The 26,067-nt window shown below is 42.5% G+C and overlaps 1 protein-coding gene across 1 annotated transcript in view; it reads left to right on the top strand.

The window, feature by feature from the left end:
• Window positions 1-25,801, top strand: part of PTGES (prostaglandin E synthase) — a 43,479-nt gene extending 17,678 nt beyond the window's left edge. The window contains exon 3 of the mRNA XM_073640106.1: window positions 22,261-25,801. Within this exon, the coding sequence (XP_073496207.1) occupies window positions 22,261-22,510 (250 nt within the window). The 3' untranslated portion in view covers window positions 22,511-25,801. The remainder of the gene's footprint in view (window positions 1-22,260) is intronic.
• Window positions 25,802-26,067: the final 266 nt, after the last annotated feature.

Here is a 26,067-nt window from a genome sequence, read left to right as displayed (position 1 = left end):
TGTTTTTTTTCCCATAGTAAACGTAATATTTAGGGCAGTTTTACGATGTTTAGCTAATGACTTGGCAGCAAGATGTGAAGTCGTCTTTGAGGAAAGTACAAAGTTTCTTCAGTCTTGGTATAACCGCAATGTTATGTTAGTCAGATGAAAATCTGCAAGAGAGGGGCAAGACATAGATATAGTGTATACTGTGTGTTACATAAGGCACAGAAGTCACAAAGTTTATAATATGGACTTTGACTGTTTTTTGGATGACTGTTGGATCCCCTCCATATTTTTCATACAGTTGCCAGCACTTCAGCAATATTAGAGTATGTTCACATGTGGTGTTATTTTTTTTCTGCACAAAACGTGTGTTTTGTAGTGTTTTTACTTGCGTTATTCACTTGAATGGGTCAAAATTGCTGCAAAAAAAAGCGTGGTGTTTTTTTGTTGTTGTTTTGGAGGAAGATGACTCTAATGGAGGAATCTGCCTGAAAAAGATGTTGTGTGCACTTACTCGAACAGTAAGGGTGTAATTTTCCTTTAAGGCGTTTATTATGGTAGCTATCCATAAAATGTTTTAGCTATAGGTTTCTTGTGGCGCTGCTGGAGCTCATTTTTAAGCTTTGATGAGTAGACTGGGTCACAACCAGCACTGTCACTTCATAATAAATAAATGAATAAATTATATACTACTCACAAAAAGATAGGGACATTTGGATTTCGGGTGAAATTTCAGGATGATCCTAAAATGCACTCTAACCTTTTCAGGTGAGCTTAATGTGACTGTGTCTAAACTTTTGAATGCACATGTCCAATTGTTCGATGTTTCAGTACTTTTTGCACAACTTGCTGCTCACTAATAAAGAGCCAAGGGGTAATATTTCTCCTTGTGGAGAGGGACATGTTAAGCATATCAAGGTGGGGAGACTTTTAAGCTGCAATGCTCCTCTTGGAAATATGCAAATTGTCTCCTCAGAGAGGAAGAGGACTAGGAAATATGCAAATTGTCTCTTCAGAGAGGAAGAGGACTAGAACTCTGGTGTCTCTTATAGTAAGTAGCAATCCTAAAAGTCAATATTGACTAAGAGCCTTGTAACATGACTTAGGATAAAAGCCAGAAACAGAATCTTAATTCGCAGACACTGTGTTTCGGGGTACTGCCCCTCGTCAGTGCAAAGTGTGAGAACTGGTTTGGCTGGGTGAGAGGCGTCTGATCAGGATCCACTTTGCACTGAGGAGGGGCAGTACCCCGAAACAGTGTATGCAAATTGAAAATCTGGTTCTGACTTATATCCTAAGTCATGTGACAAGGCTAGTTAGAGAGTCAATATTGACTTTTAGGATTGCTACTTCCTATAGGTGGCACTAGAGTTCTAGTCCTCTTCCTCTCTGAAGAGAAAATTTGCTAATAAAGAGCTTAATGGCAAAATTCACAACAGGTGTTTGATCCATGAATAGGCCAATAAATTTCGGGGTTCAATTAGAATTGGTATTGAACAGTCCTCCGCATCATGCTGTTCATATTTTGACATCATGAGACCAAGACAACACCTAACAATCGATCACCAGTACCTCGACATTACGAGGCTTCAAGCTGGATGTTCTCAGACGGAAGCGGCTACTGAGATTAGAGTGTCATAGAGTGGCTTAGAGTGTCATAGAGTGTCATCAGCAGGGTGCAACAGAGATACAGAGAGTGGAAGAGTCACAGAAAGGCTGAGAAGTGGACGTCCTCTGGCCACATCCCACACTGATGACCGCTTCATTGTGAACAATGCCCTTCGGAACCGGATGATGAATGCCACACAACTCCAGGCACATTTGAGGGAGGTGAGAGGCACTCAAGTGTCACGTCAGACCATTGGAAACTGTTTACATCAGTGTGGTCTGTGTGCTAGACGACCTGTACCTGTCCACACCACTAGGCACCGGCGTCATCGTCTTGCATAGGCCAGGGAGCATCGACTCTGGACACGGGACCAGTTGGCCTCCATGCTGTTCACTGATGAAAGTCGATTCACGGCGAGCAGAAATGATGGCGACCAACGATGTTGGAGACGTCAAGGAGCGTGTTATGCATCAGCCATTGTTGTCACCAGACGAGCCTTTGGTGGTGGAGGTGTTACAGTGTGGGTAGGTGTCTAGTCAATACAGAACTGCCTTACACTTTGTGAATGGTACACTGACAAGCCTCTACTACTTGATTAATGTGATTAATCCAGACATTATGCCTCTGCATGAACAACACAGGCCTAATTTCATCTTCATGGATGACAATGCTCCAGCTCATCGAGGTCGCATCATTAGGGAACGGCTGCAGGACACTGAGGAACCTCAAATGGAGCAGCCTGCACTTTCTCCAGACTTGAATCCCATAGAAAACCTATGGGTTCAGCGGAGTCAGCGCGTAGAGGCTCGTAACTCTGTACCCCGGAACCTCCATGAACTGAGGGCTACCCTTCAAGAAGATCAGGATGCCATGTCTCAGCAGACAATATTTGTGAATAGCATGAGATGTTATCGTCAAGTTGTAATTGATGCTCAAGGTCCCATGATAAGTTATTGAGACATTGCCATTTACCCACCACTGTTGTTGGCTTTTGGTGAATAAATTGTTTAAGACGAGGAAATCACCATTGCATTCTACTTAAATGCCCTACTTTCATGATAAAATATCACTGTAGCGTGAACTTATGTTTTCCATAAAGTTCACCTGAAAGCCAAATATCCCTGTGTGTGTGTATATACAGTACAGACCAAAAGTTTGGACACACCTTCTCATTTAAAGTTTTTTCTGTATTTTCATGACTATGAAAATTGTACATTCACACTGAAGGCATCAAAACTATGAATTAACACATGTGGAATTATATACTTAACAAAAAAGTGTGAAACAACTGAAAATATTTCTTATATTCTAGGTTCTTCAAAGTAGCCACCTTTTGCTTTGATGACTGCTTTGCACACTCTTGGCATTCTCTTGATGAGCTTCAAGAGGTAGTCACCAGAAATGGTTTTCACTTCACAGGTGTGCCCTGTCAGGTTTAATAAGTGGGATTTCTTGCCTTATAAATGGGGTTGGGACCATCAGTTGTGTTGTGCAGAAGTCTGGTGGATACACAGCTGATTGTCCTACTGAATAGACTGTTAGAATTTGTATTATGGCAAGAAAAAAGCAGCTAAGTAAAGAAAAACGAGTGGCCATCATTACTTTAAGAAATGAAGGTCAGTCAGTCTGAAAAATTGGGAAAACTTTGTCCCCAAGTGCAGTTGCAAAAACCATCAAGCGCTACAAAGAAACTGGCTCACAAAAGGACCGCCCCAGGAAAGGAAGACCAAGAGTCACCTCTGCCTCTGAGGATAAGTTTATCTGAGTCACCAGCCTCAGAAATTGCAGGTTAACAGCAGCTCAGATTAGAGACCAGGTCAATGCCACACAGAGTTCTAGCAGCAGACACATATCTTCAACAACTGTTAAGAGGAGACTTTGTGCAGCAGGCCTTCATGTTAAAATTGCTGCTAGGAAACCACTGCTAAGGACAGGCAACAAGCAGAAGAGACTTGTTTGGGCTAAAGAACACAAGGAATGGAAAGTGGAAATCTGTGCTTTGGTCTGATGAGTCTAAATTTGAGATCTTTGGTTCCAACCACCGTGTCTTTGTGCGACGCAGAAAAGGTGAACGGATGGACTCTACATGCCTGGTTCCCACCGTGAAGCATGGAGGAGGAGGTGTGATGGTGTGGGTGTGCTTTGCTGGTGACACTGTTGGGGATTTATTCAAAATTGAAGGCATACTGAACCTGCATGGCTACCACAGCATCTTGCAGCGGCATGCTATTCCATTGACCAAGAAGGAGAGTGATGGGGTGCTACGCCAGATGACCTGGCCTCCACAGTCACCAGACCTGAACCCAATCGAGATGGTTTGGGGTGAGCTGGACCGCAGAGTGAAGGCAAAAAGGCCAACAAGTGCTAAGCATCTCTGGCAACTCCTTCAAGATTGTTGGAAGACCATTTCCGGTGACTACCTCTTGAAGCTCATCAAGAGAATGCCAAGAGTGTACAAAGTAGTCATCAAAGCAAAAGGTGGCTACTTTGAAGAACCTAGAATATAAGACATATTTTCAGTTGTTTCACACTTTTTTGTTAAGTATATAATTCCACATGTGTTAATTCATAGTTTTGATGCCTTCAGTGTGAATGTACAATTTTCATAGTCATGAAAATGCAGAAAAATCTTTAAATGAGAAGGTGTGTCCAAACTTTTGGTCTGTACTGTATATATATATATATATATATACTGCTAAAAAAAAACAAAAAAAGGAACACTCAAATAACACATCCTAGATCTGAGTGAATGAAATATTCACATTGAATACTTTGTTCTGTACAAAGTTGAATGTGCTGACAACAAAATCACACAGAAATCATCAGTGGAAATCAAATTTATTAACTAATGGAGGCCTGGATTTGGAGTAACCCTCAAAATTAAAGTGGAAAAACACACTACAGGCTGATCCAACTTTGATGTAATGTCCTTAAAACAAGTCAAAATGAGGCTCAGTATTGTGTGTGGCCTCCACGTGCCTGTATGACCTCCCTACAACGCCTGGGCATGCTCCTGATGAGGTTGCGGATGGTCTCCTGTGGGATCTCCTCTCAGACCTGGACTAAAGAATCCGCCAACTCCTGGATAGTCTGTGGTGCAACATGACGTTGGTGGATGGAGCAAGACATGATGTCCCAGATGTGCTCAATCGGATTCAGGTCTGAGGAACGGGCGGGCCAGTCCATAGCTTCAATGCCTTCATCTTGCAGGAACTGCTGACACACTCCAGCCACATGAGGTCTGGCATTGTCCTGCATTAGGAGGAACCCAGGGCCAACTGCACCAGCATATGGTCTCACAAGGGGTCTGAGGATCTCATCTCTGTACCTAATGGCAGTCAGGCTACCTCTGGCGAGCACATGGAGGGCTGTGCGGCCCTCCAAAGAAATGCCACCCCACATTATTACTGACCCACTGCCAAACCGGTCATGCTGAAGGATGTTGCAGGCAGCAGATCGCTCTCCACGGCGTCTCCAGACTCTGTCACGTCTGTCACATGTGCTCAGTGTGACCCTGCTTTCATCTGTGAAGAGCACAGGGCGCCAGTGGCGACTTTGCCAATCCTGGTGTTTTGTGGCAAATGCAAAACGTCCTGCACGGTGTTGGGCTGTGATCACAACCCCCATCTATGGACGTCGGGCCCTCATACCACCCTCATGGAGTCGGTTTCTAACCCTTTGTGCAGACACATGTGTGTCACCCAGGGGGAATATAGGGTACTTGGTACCCGGGCCTTTTACCTTGTTTAGGAGGTCACTGCAGTCGGCTCCCGGGCCCGTACTCTGGGTCTCTCTTTAAAAAGGGGTTTTAGTGTACAGTTTGTCTCGTGACGCCACCTGTGGTTTCCGGTAATGGTTACCGGCGCTGCTGCATACCCCCGGGGGTGATGGGTTGGCAGCTGGGATGTTTCTGCTCCCCACAGGCGGAGCGGGCCCCCGGGGCAGTGTAGGTGCAGATGGTGGTGATGCTGGGGCTTGTGGTACAGGAGAGATGGCGCAGCAGGAGTAACTGACAGAGACAATGGATTCACTTCAGTACCTTTACTGGTGCGGATGTCAGGTACGGTCCAGGGTACTCGGTAGGAAGGGTGCACTTCAGGACTTCTCCCCAGTGAGCGGGTATAAGGCCTCCTTGTCCGTATCTCCCTCTCTCTAAGCTCCTGGCCAGCCTGCAACTGGGCCTAGCTTCTGTGTCGTGCTGTTCCTTCACCTGTCGCTTGGTAGTAGGACCTTTTTCTGGCAACCACTATCCCTGGACGCTGGGGCCTTCGTGGTTCCTAGTCCTGTCAAGGGTTTAGCTTCTGGTCGACCAGGGACTTGTAGTCCTCCAGGTATGCCGGTGATCCCTACTGGGTATAAAAGACCCTGTAGGCGCGGACCCGGTGTCCGGTTCGTGTCTTGGGGTGAGCCTATGATGCTCCTCTGCCCCCTTAACTCCTCTCTCCTCTCCTCTTTGCCTCCGGCCACACTTGGGGCCCTCAATACAGCAGCAGCTGTGCTGCGTCTTCACTGCTCTCAGTGGCAGCACACTCTCTCTCAGACTGAGACTCATCTGCCTGGCTCCACCCTCCATATATATATCCCTAACGGGCTCCCTCTGGTGGTATGAGGTGGAAGGGTCGAGGTGTTTGTTTGTAACGAGGGCCTCTTTGGAGAAGTCCATCCATGCACCCTTTTGGGTCCTGTGGTACCTGTGAACAGCAGGGTGCCACACATGCACATTTGTGGCTTGCTGGAGGTCATTTTGCAGGGCTCTGGCAGTGCTCTTCCTGTTCCTGCTTGCACAAAGGCGGAGGTAGCAGTCCTACTGCTAGGTTGTTGCCCTCCAACAGCCCCCTCCACGTCTCCTGGTGTACTAGCCTGTCTCCTGGTAGCGCCTCCAGCCTCTGGACACTACGCTGACAAAAACAGCAAACCTTCTTGCCACAGCTCGCATTGATGTGCCATCCTGGATGAGCTGCACTACCTGAGCAACTTCTGTGGGTTGTAGAGTCCGTCTCATGCTACCTCAAGTGTGAAAGCACAACCAACATTCAAAAGTGACCAAAACATCAGCCAGAAAGCATTGGTACTGAGATGTGGTCTGTGGTCCCCACCTGCAGAACCACTCCTCTATTGAGGGTGTCTTGATAATTGCCAATAATTTCCATCTATTGTCTATTCCACTTGCACAACAGCATGTGAAATTAAGAAATTGATTCAATCAGTGTTGCTTCCTAAGTGGACAGTTTGATTTCACAGAAGTTTGATGTACTTGGAGTTATATTCTGTTGTTTAAGTGTTCCCTTTATTTTTCTGAGCAGTGTGTATATATATATATACATATATATATATATATATATATATATATATATATATATATATATATACACTAAAATCTATTTTTTTCTCCCATTCATTACTAACACATATCAATATAAGAGCCCAATATAAGAGGTTACCGTCAATATGGCCTTAATCATATTTTTAATTTGGAAAAAAATAAACGCTAAAAAATATCAAACACATTATATACCTTCAACAGACTCGCTAGTTTTGTCAGTTTGGCGTTTATTACAGTCATGGTTCCTATTAATTGTTTTTAAACTTAATTATTCTCACCCCCTGCAGAGCAGGTCTATATATTGACCCAGGATTTCGGATCAGTCCATGCTTTAGTTTTCATTGTGTGAGATTAAGGCATGCTTTTTCGCATTTCTGGAATTTTCGGTTTCATTGCAGTTGTAAACGTATCCAGACTGTTAAAATGTTCCGGACTTTTGTCTAAATTCTAGCATTTTCAGTTTTATGGTCATACAGGGTGACCAGTAACTAAATAACTGGTAAAATATGTCCCTATATTGCAGTATTAGTCCTGATGTATACATATCACTGAGCTGGTATACCAGGGTGTGCCATGACGCTCATTAATAATGTACTATTATGGCATCTTGCAGGTGACATTTTAAGTCTCATCATTAATCCACATTGGAAACCCCCAAACACCTATGAAATATTATTATTATTATTATTATTATTATTATTAATAATAATAATAAATGTATTTTTTTTTAGGAAAATTTGCATGAAACCCACCCCATTTGTAGTCCAACCCTGTTGGCAGATATGGTTGTGGTATTTGATGATGTAGCTCCTATCGCGTAAATGGAAGTGTGTAGAAAAGAGGGAACTTAATTATGTGGCCCACAAGAGGTGACCAGTACTGTAAATGGTCATTAAAGTGGTTGTCTGTCTGGTTGTCCACTTGAAAAAAAAAATAGAAACTTGTACAACTTATACTTGTAACTAATTAATTGTATAAAGAAAAGTGCCCTGATCTGATATTAGCTCTGGTCCCAACAGGACTTCTTCCCGTTTGAGTTTTAACACCCCATATGAAGGGGGCTGTCTGATTGCTCAACCAGCTAAGTCAGACTCCTCTCCATCAAAAATAATTCATGGACAAAAAAACAAACCGTACGCTCTTGGCTATTTAAATGAGTCAGTCAGCCAGTCCCCTTCACCTAGAACATTGGTCATGTACCAACACAGGATGCTCTCTTGTCGAATCCAGGCCAAAATTATGACTGACAGAATCCAGTACTGGTGCTGATACCGTGAGATTTGGGCACATTTCTCTCAATACAAGTAAGTTCTGTATATAATATGCCTATATTAAAGGGAATATGCCAGCAGGTTTTGCTATATAATCTGAGAGCAGCATGATGTAGGGGCAGAGATCCTGATTCCAGCGGTGTCATTTACTAGGCTGTGTGCTGCTGTATCAATAAAAGCAGTGTTTTATCAGCAGGAGATTATCACTATAGGACTAGGTGTCTCGTGCCTCATGGTCCAACCACACCCCCACCACTAACTGGCAGCATACTGTGTACACTGTATATTGTCAGTATGCAGCCAATCAGTGATGTGGGCGGTGTTATACACTGCTCAGCATTCCCAGCTCTGCTAGATCTACAGCAGAGAAAACTATCACAACTGCTGCACCCAGTAAAGTAAGTGATACATTGCTGGAATCAGGGTCTCTTTCCCTACATTGTGCTACTGTCAGATTACACAGCAAAGACCTTTCAGCAAATGGACAACCCCTTTAATAGTTGGGTCTGTTTCTGCATTCAGGCCTAGGAGCTTCAGGTTATGCCTTTGGATGAGATTTGACTCTGTTAATACAATGGACAGATAGATGAGCCCTGGGTGTGACTCTGAAGGTGTTTGGTACAGATTCTCATTATTCCACACAGGAGGTTTTATTTGGACAGTGAAGGCTGGTACAGGAGGTCAGCGGTAGTTCCCATGTTCTCAGTGTTTGTCTACGTTCGGGTTTAACGTGCTCTCTTTGGATTAGAGAATTTGGATATTCTTTTACAAAGAGCAGTTTACTTTATTGCTAGGTTAAGTTGCTTCTCTAATCGGACTATAAAACTGTATCTGCCTTTACTTGCTGATGATGAATACTGGGAATGACGCTGCATCTGCTGAAATATATTAGGGCTTCCATAGTGTAGGATGACTCCCGGGACATAAAAAGGCTTTCTGTAATGATATGATGCTACACTAAACATATCCTTAATAACATGTTGCATTTTACAATAATTCCACCCAAAGTTTAATGTTCAGTTTGGTAGAATTGCAATAGACTCTGGCATCCCAGCTATAAATGCAGCCATTCTACTACTATGGGGCACCAGGTGGTGCCAACCGTGCGTTCCTTTATGCTATAATAGGAAGAGACAATGTAGCACTGGCACATTAGATCTGGTGCACCACTACAGGTACCATGGTCTTATTAATCATGATGGGGACAAACGTTTGATATTGCAACTCAGTTGTGAATAGACGCATGCCATAAGCAAGAGTGGCACTATATCTTGAAGAAATGTAGAGCCTTTATTTCAGACGACCCCTATAAATCCAATATTGTACCATATGGATAATATATTAGCGGGAATGCATCATCATAAAATGACTTTATTATATTTTTTTAAAAGTATTCAAAAATGATTTTCTAAAAAATTTTTGGTAGTGTTTTTTTTACCCTTCACACACGACCACACAAAGAGAGATAGTCCGCCTCCTAGGACAGGAAACCTGAGGATACAAAAAAGGTGGAACCTTCCACCATTCCTCATTGGTTTCCTTTCTTAGAGGCAGGATCCTGTGGATTCCTAGGTGCTGCCTGGGGTAAGGGGAGGATAGTTTTCTTTGCCAGCAGGAGGCTGCCTTCCCATGGGGAGGCAGGTATGGGGTAGTTTCCCAGCTAAGACCGTGCCCCAGCAGTAGCCTGCTCAAGATCCCAGGAGGGATTGGTGGATGCCCCATCTTGCCAAGGAATGCAGAGGAGGCAACAAGCTGCTGGCGCAGCTCCAAGTGCCGGAAGGATGTCATCACAGCTCGTGATTGATTGACATCACTGCCGGCAAAATTGAAAAATCAGATTACAGGGTCTCCTCCAGGTAATCACACTAAGCAGTGAAGGTGATTGGCAGCCGGCCCAGGATCACCTGTTTTCTTAAGGATAGATCTGGTGGCAGTAGGAGGGCTTCTCCTCATGGACACTTCAGTTGATAAGATCGATAGTCCAGGCGAAGTGAATCGTGACCCGTCTGCCTCTTTCACTATGGTATTGAATGATGGTATGGGTGAGTGGCTGAGTGCCAAAAATCTCTTTTCCCTCTGCTAATGTGTTTATATTAATGCTCTAGGGGGAAAGGCCTAGGAAAGCCTCAACTAAGACAAAGTTTAAGGAATGTGCGGTTTGTAAATCTAAACTGGGTGCCTCCTACACTAAGCTTCTAAGTGAAAAGTGTATTGAGGAGACAGATCAGACAGATAATTAAAGGGGAAATTCGTACTACCCTTAAGAGTGAAAGACTGAAACAGGCTAAGAAGTGGGACACTCCTAGTACATCCCATGGTAGAGATGTAGATTCAAATGATTCAGAATCTAGCGAAGACTCAGAAGTCTCATTCTCCTCTTCCTCCTCCGAAGGCGATAGATCAAAAAAACATTTTTTCCACCTGAGAATATGGGCCAATTACTAAAAGCTATCAGGGCCACTATGGGTATTGAAGAACCTAAAGAATCAAGGTCCATACGGGACGATATTCCTATTCTCTAAACCCCAGAACATAAGAGGACCTTCTTTATCTATAGAAATGTTTCTGCCATGACTAGGAAAGGATGGAAAAGACCGGATAAAAAGGTTTTCATTACAAAGAGTGTCAAACGCAAATATCCATTTGAGGAAAAGGTCTCGGCTATATGGGATAAGACCCCAAAGATCAGCATTCCCATCTGTAAAAATTCGAGGAAACATCCCTTCCATTCAATGAAATAGGGTTATTTGATGAACCCATTGACAAGAAAGCAGAGACTATTTTTTAGAAGGACTTGAGAGTCAGGAAATTTGTCCTTTAAACCTAACATAGCGGGTACTGACGCGCCCCCTGGGCCGTGGGGTACTCGGCAGCCGGGCCTATGGATGCCGGTCTGGGGAATATCACGGTGGCTGGCCCGGTCCGTGACCCAGGGCGGTCAGTGGAAAAAGGGGATATTATTAGGGGATTTATAGTAAGTGTTCGTGACGCCACCTGTGGAATGCGGCTAAAGGGAGCCGCCGCTGCGGAGCAGTCCTCTGGAGCTGGTGTTACTGCAGCAGGGATGTGCTCTCCACAGGTAGAGCTTGCTCCAGGGCAGTGTAAGGCGGTGAAGGCTGCGCTGGGCGTTGTAGTGCAGGGAGGGAAAGATGGCACAGATAAAGAATGGACGGAGGCAGTGCGGTGCAGTCATCCTAGTTTTTACTCACAGTTCTTATGACAGTTCCACTGGTGCACTGTACAGTTGTCGGCCTCCCACGTCGCGCTGCGTTCACCAGGTAGGGGTTCAGCACTTCATCAGGTATATTAGGAGTACCTGACAGAACCCTACTTTCTTGTGTTCCTAGCTAGACCGTCTTCACGCTGGGTCTTTCTCCCTCTTGCCCTGCGCTTCCCACTCTCAATCCCGCTCGGGTGCTATGAAGTCCCTCCTGTCCGTCGGAGTTCACAGACCTGCTTGACCCTCACGGGGATTAGAATGAGGCTTCGGCAACTGACTATATAAGCCAGAAGCCTCCGGTTTTCCCAGCCGAGACCTGGAGTAACATGGCTGGACCAGGGGCCGCTCCCCTTCTTGCGGCCTATGATCCCTTTGTCTTCTGGCAGATTCGGGGCGTACGGGTGCCGTCCTGCATGCGCCGTACCCCCTAGGATCCCTTCAACAGAACGGAGCCTACTCCCTGCTCCCCTCCTGGGCCTCTAACACTGGGCCCTAGTTGTGGAGCAGAGCTCCTACTGAGACTCTGCTCCCAGACTGTTCTTCTGAACTGTCCTTTCACTACTGTCCTGCCACCCTAAGATGGCTTCTCTATTTATATCTCCTATCAAAGTGCTCCCCCTAACTACTTCCTCCACCCACACCCACTACTGGTTCCCCCTACCTTTGGGTTCGCCCCACTCCAGCCAGGGCCAGGGCTCAGCAGGAACATACATTGCGTCTTGCCCTTCCAGCTGGCCTGGAGCAGTGTAGTGTTGGATGCAGGTGTTGGGGTTCCGGGCAGCACTCCCTCCTTACCTGAGAGAAGGAGACACCACACCTCTGGGTGAGGTGCAGTACCTCTGTGGCGACTGAACCATCAGGGGCGCCACAGTACCTGCACAGCTAGATCCCTGATCCTATTGTTTCAACAGCTGGGCACGCAGCTCAGGGGTCAAACCCCTAGAGAGTAGATCTTAGCCTCTCTACCCTTATTCAGAAGGCAGCAGATTCCTCAGCAGACGCAGTCAGGTTGTCCGCTTATTTCACTTCCCTAATCAACTCGGGTCATAAAACCCTCTGGCTTAAAATTGGAAAGAAGATAATGCCTCAAAAACTAGGTTATGTGCAATTCACTGTGATGGAGAATACATGTTTGGTTCATTCCTGGACGACATTTTAGCACATGCCACCGATGATTAAAAAAAAAAAAAAAAGGGGTTTCCCTTTCTTTCCAGTAGACCCAGTAAGTTCTTTTGTTGAGGGAAAAGATTTGTTGGGGATAGAGGCCCCAGGGGAAAAGAACCAAAGTGGAGGTTTTCCAGGGGAAAAAATAGGGGACTCTTGTTTGGAAATGCACTCCCAGAATCAACTAAAAAATGAAAATGAAACCAGGGGGAAACTTAGAACAGTTTAATCAAAGTTGGGAAGGGGTTACATCAAATTCCTGGGTCCTGGATGTAATAAAAAATGGTCTGAAACTAGAATTTCTCACCTTTTCCCAATACAAATTCTGTCAGACTGTAGCACGAGAAAAAAGCTAAATTGCCTTGGAATTATAAATTTCCTTTCTGGTAAATCTATCTCTGGTTAAAAAAAAAAACACTGGGAAGATAGAACCATTATAAACATAAAAGGCTTGAACAAGTTTCGACAATACAGAAAATTCAGAATGGAGACGACAAGGTCGGTGGTTGGTCTGTTGTAGCAGGACTGCTTCATGGCAATGCTAGACATCCAGGATGCCTACTACCATGTACCAATCCGTTAGGACCACCAAAAATTTCTAAGGGTAGCCATGATTTATCAGGGGAAGTTATCCCATTTTCAATACTGAGGCCTTCCCTTCGGGCTCTCACTGGCCCCCATATCTTCACAAAAAAAGTTTCCGAAATGGCAGATTTTATAAAGAAAGAAGGTATCCTCCTTATTCCTTACTTGGACGACTTCCTGATAGTGGCCCCGAGAGAATGGCGGTGTCAGGAGAATAAAAGATGGGTGCAAAAAAGTCTTTCCTTTGTTGGATAGACTATAAATTATGCAAAATCAAAACTAACTCCATTCGAGCATCACACCTTCCTAGGCATATATCTGAACTCCATACACATGTGTGGTTTCCTGCCAGAGGAGAAAATGCAAAAGTATCATTTGGTGGAAGATTTAAGCTCACAACCAAAGGGGACTATAAGAAGGGCCATGTTAGTCCTGGTTTTCCTGACCTCCTGCATTCTGGGGGTAAAGTTGGCACAGGGCCATTCCAGATTCCTCCAGGCTCAGATCTTAAGCAATTGGAGAAAGAAAGACAATGATTATCTCCAGGGACACTTACCAGAAGCTGGAACGATGGCAGGTCAGGTCAAACCTTTCCTTTTGGAGTTCCTTGGAGGGTGACGAACCTGATAATAACGGCGATGCCAGTCCCTGTGGTTTGGGGCCCATACGGGGTCATAGAAAGTGCAGGGAAGAGGAGACTGTTCTTCCTCTGGCAATTCTTCCAATCTAAGGGAACTAACAGCTGATCTAAAAGCTTTTCACAAGTTCCTCCTTCAAACAGCGGGTCAAGATAAGATCAGACAATACAGCAGTAGTGGCCTACCTAACCCACTAGAGGGGTACCAGGTCAATAGATTTAATGAGAATGACCAGTCTGATTATATACCTCCTGAAAGGGAAAGCCCTCTCCATATTGGCAATTAATTTAAAGGGGATGCACAAGAGGAGAGCAGACTTCCTCAGTGTCCAACCTCTGATCCAGTCAGAATGGTGTCTGAATTCCGACAAATTCCCCCACAAAAGTGGGGGAATCCAGTTGTAAATTTATTTGTGACAAGAAAAAATACAAAGATGAGGTTGTTTTTCCCTAAATCAACAGGACCAGTCTCTAGCAATAGATGCCCTCAGCCAAGAGTGGAAATTCTCCCTGAGTTATGCCTTTCCACTGCTGAATTTAATATAAAAAGTATCGAGGTGGATAAGGGTGGACAGGACCAGGATTATCATTGCTCAGGACTGACCAAGGAGGGCTTGGTATTCATGGATCATCCTCTTACAGGACAGTGCCTTGGCCTCTTCCTCAAATTAGAGACCTTCCTTTCCTGTTTATCACCCCAGAATGGAAAACCTGAGATTAATTGCCTGGCTCTTGAATGGAGAATACTTTTAAATTGGGGTCTTTCAAATAAAGTGGTGTCCACAGTCCTGAGATGTAGAAAGCCAGTGACCTCAGAGATATATTTCAGGACCTAGAAAACCTTTTTATCTGGTTTAGAGATAGATCGATTTAATACAGGTCAGATCTCTATCGATTTTGAATTTCCTCCAATTAGGTTTCGAAAAGGGCTTGGTGGTTAGCACCTTTTTAAACTACAGATCTCTGCCCTTAGCACTCTTTTTCTGCTGAGACGTAAGATGATGCGTTATTAAATATCTCTAGGTTGCATCTTCTTTTCGATTAATTCCTTTTTTGTTAATTTTGGAGGACTAAACAAAGGAAAGGTGGCTAGTAAGAGGACCATAGCTAGATGGATTAAACAGATTATGGTAGGGGCCTACAAGTCTTCTTTAACTCCAGCCCCAGGGGATTTTACAGCTCACTCCACTAGGGCCATTCCCACATTTTGGGCAGAGAAGGCAGAGACTTCTATAGATTCTTTATGTAGAGCAGCTACTTGGTCTTCTCAAGATATCTTGTCTTCCTCTGATCTGTCTTTTAGACGTAAAGTTTTGCAGCGGTGATCGCACCCTAAGGGGCGATTTCTCGCTAATCTCTCATGGTGCTGTCATGGGTGAAGGAAAAAATGACAATTACACTAATCAGTAATTTGATTTTCTGGGGACCATTATAGCACTCCTACATTCTCTCCCTTTTCCTTCTTTCTTTATCATTGGTAAAACAACAAAAATACTTTTTAAATGTATAATCTAGCCACATGAAGGTGACCTCTTTCTCAGAAACCACTGAGGAATGGTGGGAGGTTCCGCCTTTATGTATCCACAGGTTTCCTATCCTAGGAGGTACACACACTCTCATGGTGCTGATGGGCTCCAGAAAATCAAGTTACCGTTTAGTGTAATTATCATTTTTGTCACCCCCCTATCACAATCTGTATTAAGCGTTAGAAATTTTGCAGTTTTCACACTGTCTACTGTTTGTTTTTTTTGCCTCATACGTCCTGTTTAAGAAAGTTCACATGTGCACTAGCAACAAGGAACAGACTCTGATCCCATCTTTTCTATTGACGTGTCTAATGAGCATATGCAAAGCTCATTGTGAAGGGAGGGGGAGCTATGACATCGCCTATTGTGATTGGTTGGATCCTGTGTTATCACCTGTGTATAGGGGTGTTACTTGTCATTGTAATCCTGCCTCTGATGATAATGAGCCTACTGAAAACTCGTCCTAAAAGGACAGGATGAATAGCCCAATGGTCAATGTGAAAATTGCAAGATTTACAAATGTATTTTTTTTTTTAAAATCATATGTGGGAAAAAAGTATAGTAATTATCATTTTTATTTTTCTGATGATGCATTCCCTTAAGGTTAAATTTTGTGTACTGAGTTCAAATCAGACCTGGCACCATCCACCTGTTTGATTTTTCGATGCTTGTGTTAAGCTATGTTTACACATGACTATTATTTGCCCTTAACGAGCAGCAATTGGTTATATACCATGAGATCAACTTGTTTATGGAGTGGGCTGTATTAAAACAAATGCTAGCTAACCCCTTAATGAATAGCCTCAAAAATAGCCATTTTTTTTTCTTTTGTTTTTCAGCAGCTATAACTTTATTTTTCCTCTCTCTGATATGGCTGTATATGGCTTTGTTTTATGTAAGAAAAATTGAATTTTTCATAGCTGTTTTAGTGCACATATAAATATTGTGCAATTTATATATATTTTTTTTAATTTAGAAGAAAGCTATTTTTGTTCTTTTAAGGTTCACATTTCATACCAAACAATCTGGTTGAATGAATTCCTCGTTTTTACAGTTGTATGGATACTTATTGTATGCATTTTTGGGAAGGGGGGGGGTGGGTTTGTTATATGTATGTAATAAAATATATATTATAAAAAAAAAAAATCGAATTTCTATTGGTGCTATTTGGACAACAAAAAAGACAGAAGCGGTAATAAACCACTTCTGTCTTCTCCCAAGAGTACCCAGCTTCTGTTAAAATGACGTGGAGTTAAAGCCTAGGTTTGTTCATAAGCTGCCTACGAACAAGCATGTTTGCACTGGCTGATGACCGGAAAGAAGCAATCTTATGAATGACTTTTTCCTGTGCCGTCTCCACAGAATATATTGGTGATCTATAAATGAGGAGAAAAAAAGTAAAGTAAAAATAATAAATAAGCACGTGCTTTCAGCATAATCGTATATGAGGCCCTCAATGTACCATATGCTGTGGTTTGTAATATTTCTGGAAACTTTTAGGCATGCGGAAAAAACTGAAAGCTGAGCTGATTCCATGTATACACACATACGGCTGAGTTTTGTGTATACATGGCTTTTGCTTGTGCTGCTAATGAAAAGGGAACTCCCTAGCTCATGTTTATACAGCCCCTGTTTATATAACATCTCACTTGTCGTTCTGATTCTCCCTCAGAGAAAGTGTAGAAGGGATCCGATCCCCTAAGAAATCTGCACTTAATTACAGGGCAGGAGGAGACTGTCTACTTTAGAGACTGGCCTTTCATTCTCTCCAACATTTTTTTCCTGGATCACATTCCAAGCTCAAGGCTACATGGGGAAATAGGAGACAAGCTGCAGAATGAAGAGACTCAGCTGCAGATCTCCTGTAGTCGCTCAGTCTGCTGCCGCTTGTTGACATCTGAAGGCATCTTTTTGGGGAATTGCTACCTCTAGGGGCCCCAGTACTGGACATGCATATTAGGAACCTATAGGAACAAAATCCTCTCTGCTAGCACTGACGGGGTGGCCGGCTGTAGGGAATTTACTACACATCCTTGTATTAAATTTAGGACTGGATTACAGCAATAGCAAAAGGGGCAATTGCCCAACAGGGTCACCACTTGTCAATGTCTAAATGTATCATGACGCCTTCTGTTATGAAGTAACTGGCATTATTATTTGAGCACTACATGGCACTTTTTTATGGTGCTGTCATGTTTCACTGTTTGGGTGGGCACTACATGGTGGGGCACTAGAATGTACACAAAATACGTGCTGGATTATAGCAGGAGTAAAAGGGCAATTAGTCCACTGCCTCCACCGCCAGTCGGATTCCACATGACATTATCAAATCTACAATACAAAGTATTTTGAGGTTTGCACTATATGGTACAACTAATCCACCTGTTCCCCCGCTACTCCCTGGCCTCTCCCTTCTGTCAATCGCTTCACTGGCTCCCCATTGCCCAGAGACTCAAGTTCAACTTCAAGACCCCAACCCTGGCATACAAAGCCATCCACAACCTGTCTCATCCATACATCTGTGACCTAGTCTCCCGGTACATACAGTACAGACCAAAAGTTTGGACACACCTTCTCATTTAAAGATTTTTCTGTATTTTCATGACTATGAAAATTGTACATTCACACTGAAGGCATCAAAACTATGAATTAACACATGTGGAATTATATACTTAACAAAAAAGTGTGAAACAACTGAAAATATGTCTTATATTCTAGGTTCTTCAAAGTAGCCACCTATTGCTTTGATCGCTGCTTTGCACACTCTTGGCATTCTCTTGATGAGCTTCAAGAGGTAGTCACCGGAAATGGTCTTCCAACAATCTTGAAGGAGTTGCCAGAGATGCTTAGCACTTGTTGGCCCTTTTGCCTTCACTCTGCGGTCCAGCTCACCCCAAACCATCTCAATTGGGTTCAGGTCTGGTGACTGTGGAGGCCAGGTCATCTGGCGTAGCACCCCATCACTCTCCTTCTTGGTCAAATAGCCATTACACAGCCTGGAGGTGTGTTTGGGGTCATTGTCCTGTTGAAAAATAAATGATGGTCCAACTAAATGCAAACCGGATGGAATAGCATGCTGCTGCAAGATGCTGTGGTAGCCATGCTGGTTCAGTATGTCTTCAATTTTGTATAAATCCCCAACAGTGTCACCAGCAAAGCCCCCCCACACCATCACACCTCCTCCTCCATGCTTCACGGTGGGAACCAGGCATGTAGAGTCCATCCGTTCACCTTTTCTGCGTCACACAAAGACACGGTGGTTGGAACCAAAGATCTCAAATTTGAACTCATCAGACCAAAGCACAGATTTCCACTGGTCTAATGTCCATTCCTTGTGTTCTTTAGCCCAAACAAGTCTCTTCTGCTTGTTGCCTGTCCTTAGCAGTGGTTTCCTAGCAGCTATTTTACCATGAAGGCCTGCTGCACAAAGTCTCCTCTTAACAGTTGTTGAAGAGATGTGTCTGCTACTGGAACTCTGTGTGGCATTGACCTGGTCTCTAATCTCAGCCGCTGTTAACCTGCGATTTCTGAGGCTGGTGACTCGGATAAACTTATCCTCAGAAGCAGAGGTGACTCTTGGTCTTCCTTTCCTGCGGCGGTCCTCATGTGAGCCAGTTTCTTTGTAGCGCTTGATGGTTTTTGCAACTGCACTTGGGGACACTTTCAAAGTTTGCCCAATTTTACGGACTGACTGAACTTCATTTCTTAAAGTAATGATGGCCACTCGTTTTTCTTTACTTAGCTGCTTTTTTCTTGCCATGATACAAATTCTAACAGTCTATTCAGTAGGACAATCAGCTGTGTATCCATCAGACTTCTGCACAACACAACTGATGGTCCCAACCCCATTTATAAGGCAAGAAATCCCACTTATTAAACCTGACAGGGCACACCTGTGAAATGAAAACTATTTCCGGTGACTACCTCTTGAAGCTCATCAAGAGAATGCCAAGAGTGTGCAAAGCAGTCATCAAAGCAAAAGGTGGCTACATTGAAGAACCTAGAATATAAGACATATTTTCAGTTGTTTCACACTCTTTTGTTAAGTATATAATTCCACATGTGTAAATTCATAGTTTTGATGCCTTCAGTGTGAATGTACAATTTTCATAGTCATGAAAATACAGAAAAATCTTTAAATGAGGTGTGTCCAAACTTTTGGTCTGTACTGTACCTGCACGCAGCCTCCGATCCTCACAAGATCTCCTTCTCTACTCCCCTTTTATCTCCTCTTCCCACAATCGCATGCAAGATTTCTCCCGTGCATCCCCTCTACTCTGGAACTCTGTACCCCAACACATCAGACTCTCGCCTACTGTGGAAACTTTGAAAAGGAACCTGAAGACCCACCTCTTCCCACAAGCCTACAACCTGCAGTAACCCTCGCTCCACCATACCGCTGCACGACCAGCTGTACCTTCATCTACTGTATCCTCACCCATCCCTTGTAGATTGTAAGCCCTCGCGGGCAGGGTCCTCTCGCCTCCTGTACCAGTCTTTCATTGTTCGCTTGTTTACTGTAAGTGATATCTGTATTTGGTATGTAACCCCTTCTTATGTACAGCACCATGTAATCAATGATGCTTTATAAATAAATAATAATAATATGGTAGGGTTATATATTTAAATATATTCAATGTATGTGGCGCCAGTATGTAGGCAGGATATAACACTATTATATGTTCATTGCAATTGCCACTGTATCACAGTATTCTGTGAACGTTCCATTGTGACGTTATTAAAGCACTAAACTACACTACTTGCATATTACATCAGGGGCGGACATATAATTGGTGCCGCCGCACAGGGGCCCAAGAGATAAAAGACCACACTTCCAAAGTAGCAAGCAGCTTCTGTCACATATGTGGGGCCCATATACTGCTCTTACACAGGGTCCTTCTTTAGTCTGTGTCAATCACTGTATTACATGTATGTAATCCAGGGCTGGTTTACAGCGCCAATTGCCTCCAGTGTTTCACAATGTCTTAAACACATAAAATACAATGTAGCATTTAAGTTTTAAATTATATGGCACTGCTATGTCTTTGTATGACAATAGGCAATGTATGATTATATGGTACTATAATAAGGGATCATTTAGGCCAAGGGTCTTGACTCTTGACCCATCCCTGACTGAAGCTAGTACTTCTCCATCACGCACTGTATGAACTACAATCCATTACCTAAGGCTACATTCCCATTTGTGTGTTTTTTCTTTTTTTTTATGCCTTAGAGCATTTTTGTAATCTTTGTTCTGGTGGTGAGATCGATATATCTTACTTCTTTGGAGCAAGTTCCATCATGATTTGCTTCAGACTAGGCACTGTCACCCTGTATTTTTTTTTCCTGAAATTTTGAAAAACTCCAGAAAAAAAAAATGAATACATAATTTATTTTTTTTCCAGGAGTCTTTCCAAACTTAAGGAAATTACATAAAAAAAAATGCTCAAAAAAATCTCATATGTTCAGCAAAGGGGATTGAAATTAAGCAAGTGTTTTGGGAGGAGTTTTGAAGCGGATTCACTTCAAAAGGACCTCAAAATCTGTGTGAACATCGTCTAAAAAGCAGATACTATTTGTCAATAAAAAAAATCTGGTCCTGGAGAAGGGGCTTTCATTGCAAGGCCAGGGCGAGATATTAAGCTCAGACAAGAGCTTACATGAGACTGCCTCACCCATAAATACGCAATTTGTTCTGCTTAATGGGACTGCATCTGCAACTTTTGGCACAACTTGGTAGAGTTGTGTGAAAATCACACAGAAATAAAAGGAAATGTTACCACCTGTAGAACTGAGTAATGTTTACCAGTCAATTGACCCAAACGTCACAAAATTAGTTTCGGCACGTATCCAACAATTGGTGGTTTCAGCAGCCAGGCCTTAGCGGTGGCTTTTTTTTTCGTAGATTTTGTCCCATTAATTTAACCCGTTTACTTAGCATGTCCTCTTTACTAGTTGGTGGCACTTTCATGTAAAATCCAGAGAAAAATCCAGCATCTTTGTTACATTTTGTACTGCTTTTGAGCTTTTGCTTAGATTCTTAGGCGTTGGTGATTTTACTAGTAAAACAGATGCTTCAGTAAAACAAAAAATGGATGAAGATTGGATCTAGCGCATTGATGAAAATTGAGTTCTTTTTTTTTCTTGCATGAAAAAAGAAAAACAGTAATCTGAATGAGGTCTAACTCAGTATAGTAAGGGAAAAGAGTTGTTTGGAAACTGTCAGTAAGAAGAACTGTTAGAGACCAGACTTCCCTTTTAACAAACTCAGTATCCCGTGCTTCATCTTCTGGACTAGGGGGCATGTAACTGCTGCAGCTAATCACTGTCCACAGAAGAGTCACTCCTGCTATGGGTGATTGGCTGCAGTAGTTATAGTACCTGTCTTTCTGAAAAAGGAAGTACAGAGCCTGGCTCGGTATACCCTGTTTAGTTGGTATAGACATTTGATTGGCTGCAGCAGTCATCCACTTACCTGGTCAAATCAAGGAGTGCTGAGACAGGCGTTGGGCCCTGGTAGTAAGAGGAGCAGCAGTACATCGTTATGGTGAGCATGATTTATTATTTTACAGTGGTTTTGAAAGCAATGAACAAGCTAATCCGATCAGTTCCCCAATTACAGCAGCGCATCACTCACATTTCTAAATAAAATCCCATAGTAAGGATGCTGGATCTATCAACAGCAGCTTCTTGACAGTTACATAGGGGATCTTCTAGTCCAATCAAAAGCATTCCATTATTTTGTACAATGTGTATTTCTAAATGGTTCCCAATAAAAGGAATACTGATACTGTTTTATGCCTCATGGGGGGCCTGAGGTGGAGGTGCATTATACCAGATTGGGGAAAGTTGCTGTTAATGGATCTCATTATTTTTGCTGATAGTGTCTTGATTTTTCTATCCCTTTCATTTAATTATTTTTCTATTTTATTTTCCCTAGAGCTCATCGCAATGACATGGAGAACATCTTCCCTTTCCTTTTCCTCGGTGCCATCTACTCCTTAATGGATCCCAATCCAAGCATCGCCAGGATCCATTTTTTAGCCTTCTTCATTGGTCGATTAGTACATACAGCAGCGTATGTGTTGTCCCTGAAAGCCCCAACGCGTTCCGTGGCCTACAGCATAGCTCAACTACCATGCTTTTCTATGGCTTTCCAAATTCTCTATTCCGTCGCCTCCTATTGGTAGACATAAGTATAGCGTGTTCATACACTACATAGCTATGGCCGGGATTCCGTTCAATGTTGTGTCTGCGAACGCAATAAGGGTAATTTACCAAGTGTAGCCCTCGACCTCCTAAGTGTCCCACGAGCCTTATTCATTGTGAATTTATACTTTTGTAAATTATCTTAATTATGTAATCAAATATCAGTATTCTGACTACATGACAGTTTGTCATGTAGTTTTATTATATGGTTTGTATACAACTGATAAATTGTTCTTATGATTGCTATAGAATAAGTTGAATATTGCTTCTTAAAGCGATTTATAGCTGAGATCTATTTTTTTTCCAGAAATAATGTTATTGTTGTCTGAAGGCTGTGTGTAATATGGAGCTAAAATGTAATACCAAGCACCACCTATAGGCAAGAGTGGCGCTATTTCTAAAAAAAAATAAAAAAATCCTTTTTCTAATGTTGGATGACCTGTGACAGGGCTGTCAACTACATGGATTGTGGTTGCACTGGACCAGGAAGTTTGTGGCCCAAAAGGTCCTTCTTTCCAGTACAAGGAGACCAGATATTCACAGTGGCATGCATAGAAGACATGGGACCCAATAAATAATAAAGGTCACAATGTGCCACTTATTCTAGTTCTGAATTTTGGATTTAAATTCACCAACACATCCTTTCCCTTGACCTTTGAGACAATTTTCCACATCGTTGCTAGCTAAAAATTAAGTTCTTCTGGAGAAGTCCTATATAGGTAGCAGAGGGGATCGGCCTTACTGAAAGGGCCGCATGGTTGGCCCCTATTTGTGCGTTCACCCTCGATTACATATGATAGTGGGGAGGGGGGATGTTGGAGAACTTGTAAAGGGGTCCAGTAGCTTCCAGGCAGGGAATGGTGATCAAATGCAAGAAGTCTAGGACCCTGTGTAGGACAGGAGACACTGCTATGGGTCCCTTATCTGTATGTAGATCCCTGATAGTCTATGGAGTCCTGCATATTTTTACTACTACCAGACATATTGTGTTTTCTCTTACTCATATACTGATAAGGATGTGTTTTTTGCGCCTTCATATCATATATGTCTACCATCCATGAGCCGAACCACATTAGGGGTATGGAGTTTATACAAATATTCATTAAAAAACCCATTCCGGAGCCCTCCTATTAAATTTGGATGTTGCTATGGTATGAGGCACGCTCCTAATTTATGTGACCGTAATGTGAATACCATTTATAAGATGAAGTATTTGCAAATATGGTTCTCAATTCTGATCAATATGTTCTGGAGATCTACATGTCATAGGAAGGACGGACGCACTACAGCAATATATCATGCGTGCTATGCACTTTCCTGCAAATACTTGAAGACGGAGTACCTGCTTTAGAAGATGCTGGGAGATATGTAATGAAGGGTCCTAGTTTTCATTGGATCTATTATTCTGGATATAGACGGGGTTCGCCCTCCCAAAGCAAAGGAGAACTGAGCCAAAGCTCATGTGACCCCTTTTTTTTGCAATACACAAGAAGGATTTCCCTCTCTTGTTTAGGGGGTTGTCCAAAGTGGGTGGTTCACACTGTGACAAGCATATAGGGATATGGACTAATGTTATATATAGTGTCCCTATATGCATTACTTTTTCACCCATTTTGTGCCGATCCAAAGTATCTAAAATTTTCAGAAATAAGTGACTAATCTTGATTTAAAAAAAATGTGTCTCCATGGTTACAGACTACAAACAAACCTTATGTAGTCAAATCCTGCAGTCACCTGTTACTCCACTCCTATTGCTCACTCTACTTGCCAACTTACAGACCGTAAAGGAAGGGGTTCTCAATTTAACTTTTAATAACAAATGCTCTACTAGCCTTGCTAAAATCTAGATTTTTTTTCAAAAAATAGGGAAATGATGGAAGAGAGCAAGATCAGACTACAAATGGTTTGTTTGTAGTCCGTATCCATGGAGACACTACACTATATTCACACAGACTTGGAAGGTTCTTGTTTCAGGAAGCTCTCCAGGTTTGGGGGGTCTTCTGTTCCAAAAGCTTTTTTTTTTAAAGAGGTTTTGGAAGTTGTTTTTTTTAGCCTTTTTGCTTTTGCAGCCTTTTAATGTCCATGCCTAGTTTGAAGCAGATTCTTTAACAAAAAAAACTCCCCATGGTCAGCAAAGAGGATTTCCCATAGAAATGAATAGGAAGAGTTTTTTCAAGTGGTTTTGAGAAAGATTGTGAAGTGGCTCTTCTGCAAAAACTATCAAAAAAGCTCTATGTGAACACAACCTAAGGGTATGTGCATACAATATCTTTTTTCAGGTGGGTCTGTTCGGAAAGCCGCCTGAAAAAGCACCTAGAAAACACTTCAAAGGATATTCCTATTTATTCCTATGTAAAAATGACCTGATGTTCAGATATTCAGTCTTTGGAAACCTGAAGCAGTTTTAAAGATGCCAAGCGGTTAAAAAGCGACCTGACCATTCTTCAAGAGTTTTTCACTCTGAAGACGCTCTGTATTTTATAGTCAAATAAGTCACTGAGAGAGCTCAAAAGATGCCCAGGGATATTTTTCAGCATTTCATATGAAAAAACGCTAGCAATATTCAATAGTTAATAATGGATGGAGTTTTTTTTTAAGAAAAGTGCCCTTACTCTTAGCCTGAAACGGAGCTGGGTATGCAAAATGGAAATGGATGTTTTCAAATACAGACCATTACATTTTCTTATATATTATTATTTTTTTATTTTTTGTTTAATTTTAGATTCTTGCTAAAGTGGACTTGGCCTAACAGTTTATAAACCAGACCTTTTAGTATGGCCTTACTTAGAATTACACTCTAGAATATTAGCACACTGACACTGCTGGTTCCATTCATGTCATCCAAGAGACACAACTGAACAATTGTTTGTTTTCTGCATTTGTAGATAGTTTTGTTTAAAGGACACTTAAAGCGCCACTCCAGGCTTTTTATTTTTGTATAGCAGCGCTGGAGTGGTGCTACTACTCGAAGTTCCCTTCCCCTTGTCTCATACTTACCAGCCACCGCCTTCTGTTATCAGCTTAGTATAAGACTAAGGGTAGGGAATCTAGATTAGTAGCACCAATCCAGCTCTAAAATATAAAAAAAATAGTGGAGTGGTGCTTTAAAATTTTTGATTTTTCATGAAAGAATGTTGGGAGGTCTTTTTTTTAGATTCGTTTTAAAGCCCTATTAAATAAACTATCCTCTCACAATTCTTTGTTTATGTTGTAGGATTTATTGATTTTACTATTTGTTGAATTTTACGTACTAAATAAAAAACTTGCTTCTACTTGTGTCGTTCTTACACTGCCCTCTAGTGGCTTATTGGGAAAAAGCACTTTCTCTGTATACCTAGTATAGATGCTAGCTGGCAGGACCGGTCAAAAGCCTAATTGGCACCGAAACTTTTAGCACTGATCCCACTTTATTCTAATAATTGCAAGGGGTCCTAGTAATCAAATTATTTCCCTTTTTACATCCTAATGATATACGATCAATGTCTTTACTATGACAACGTCTTTAAGGAATAAATTTGAAGAATTTTCAACATCAAAC

Source organism: Phyllobates terribilis, unplaced genomic scaffold (genome assembly GCF_046119375.1).
Source record: "Phyllobates terribilis strain yellow unplaced genomic scaffold, ASM4611937v1 Scaffold_7__3_contigs__length_470593459, whole genome shotgun sequence".
In the NCBI taxonomy this organism is placed as follows: Eukaryota; Metazoa; Chordata; class Amphibia; order Anura; family Dendrobatidae; genus Phyllobates; species Phyllobates terribilis.
The sequence above is the reverse complement of the archived record's forward strand: the minus strand, read 5'-3'. Positions and strand labels throughout refer to the sequence as shown.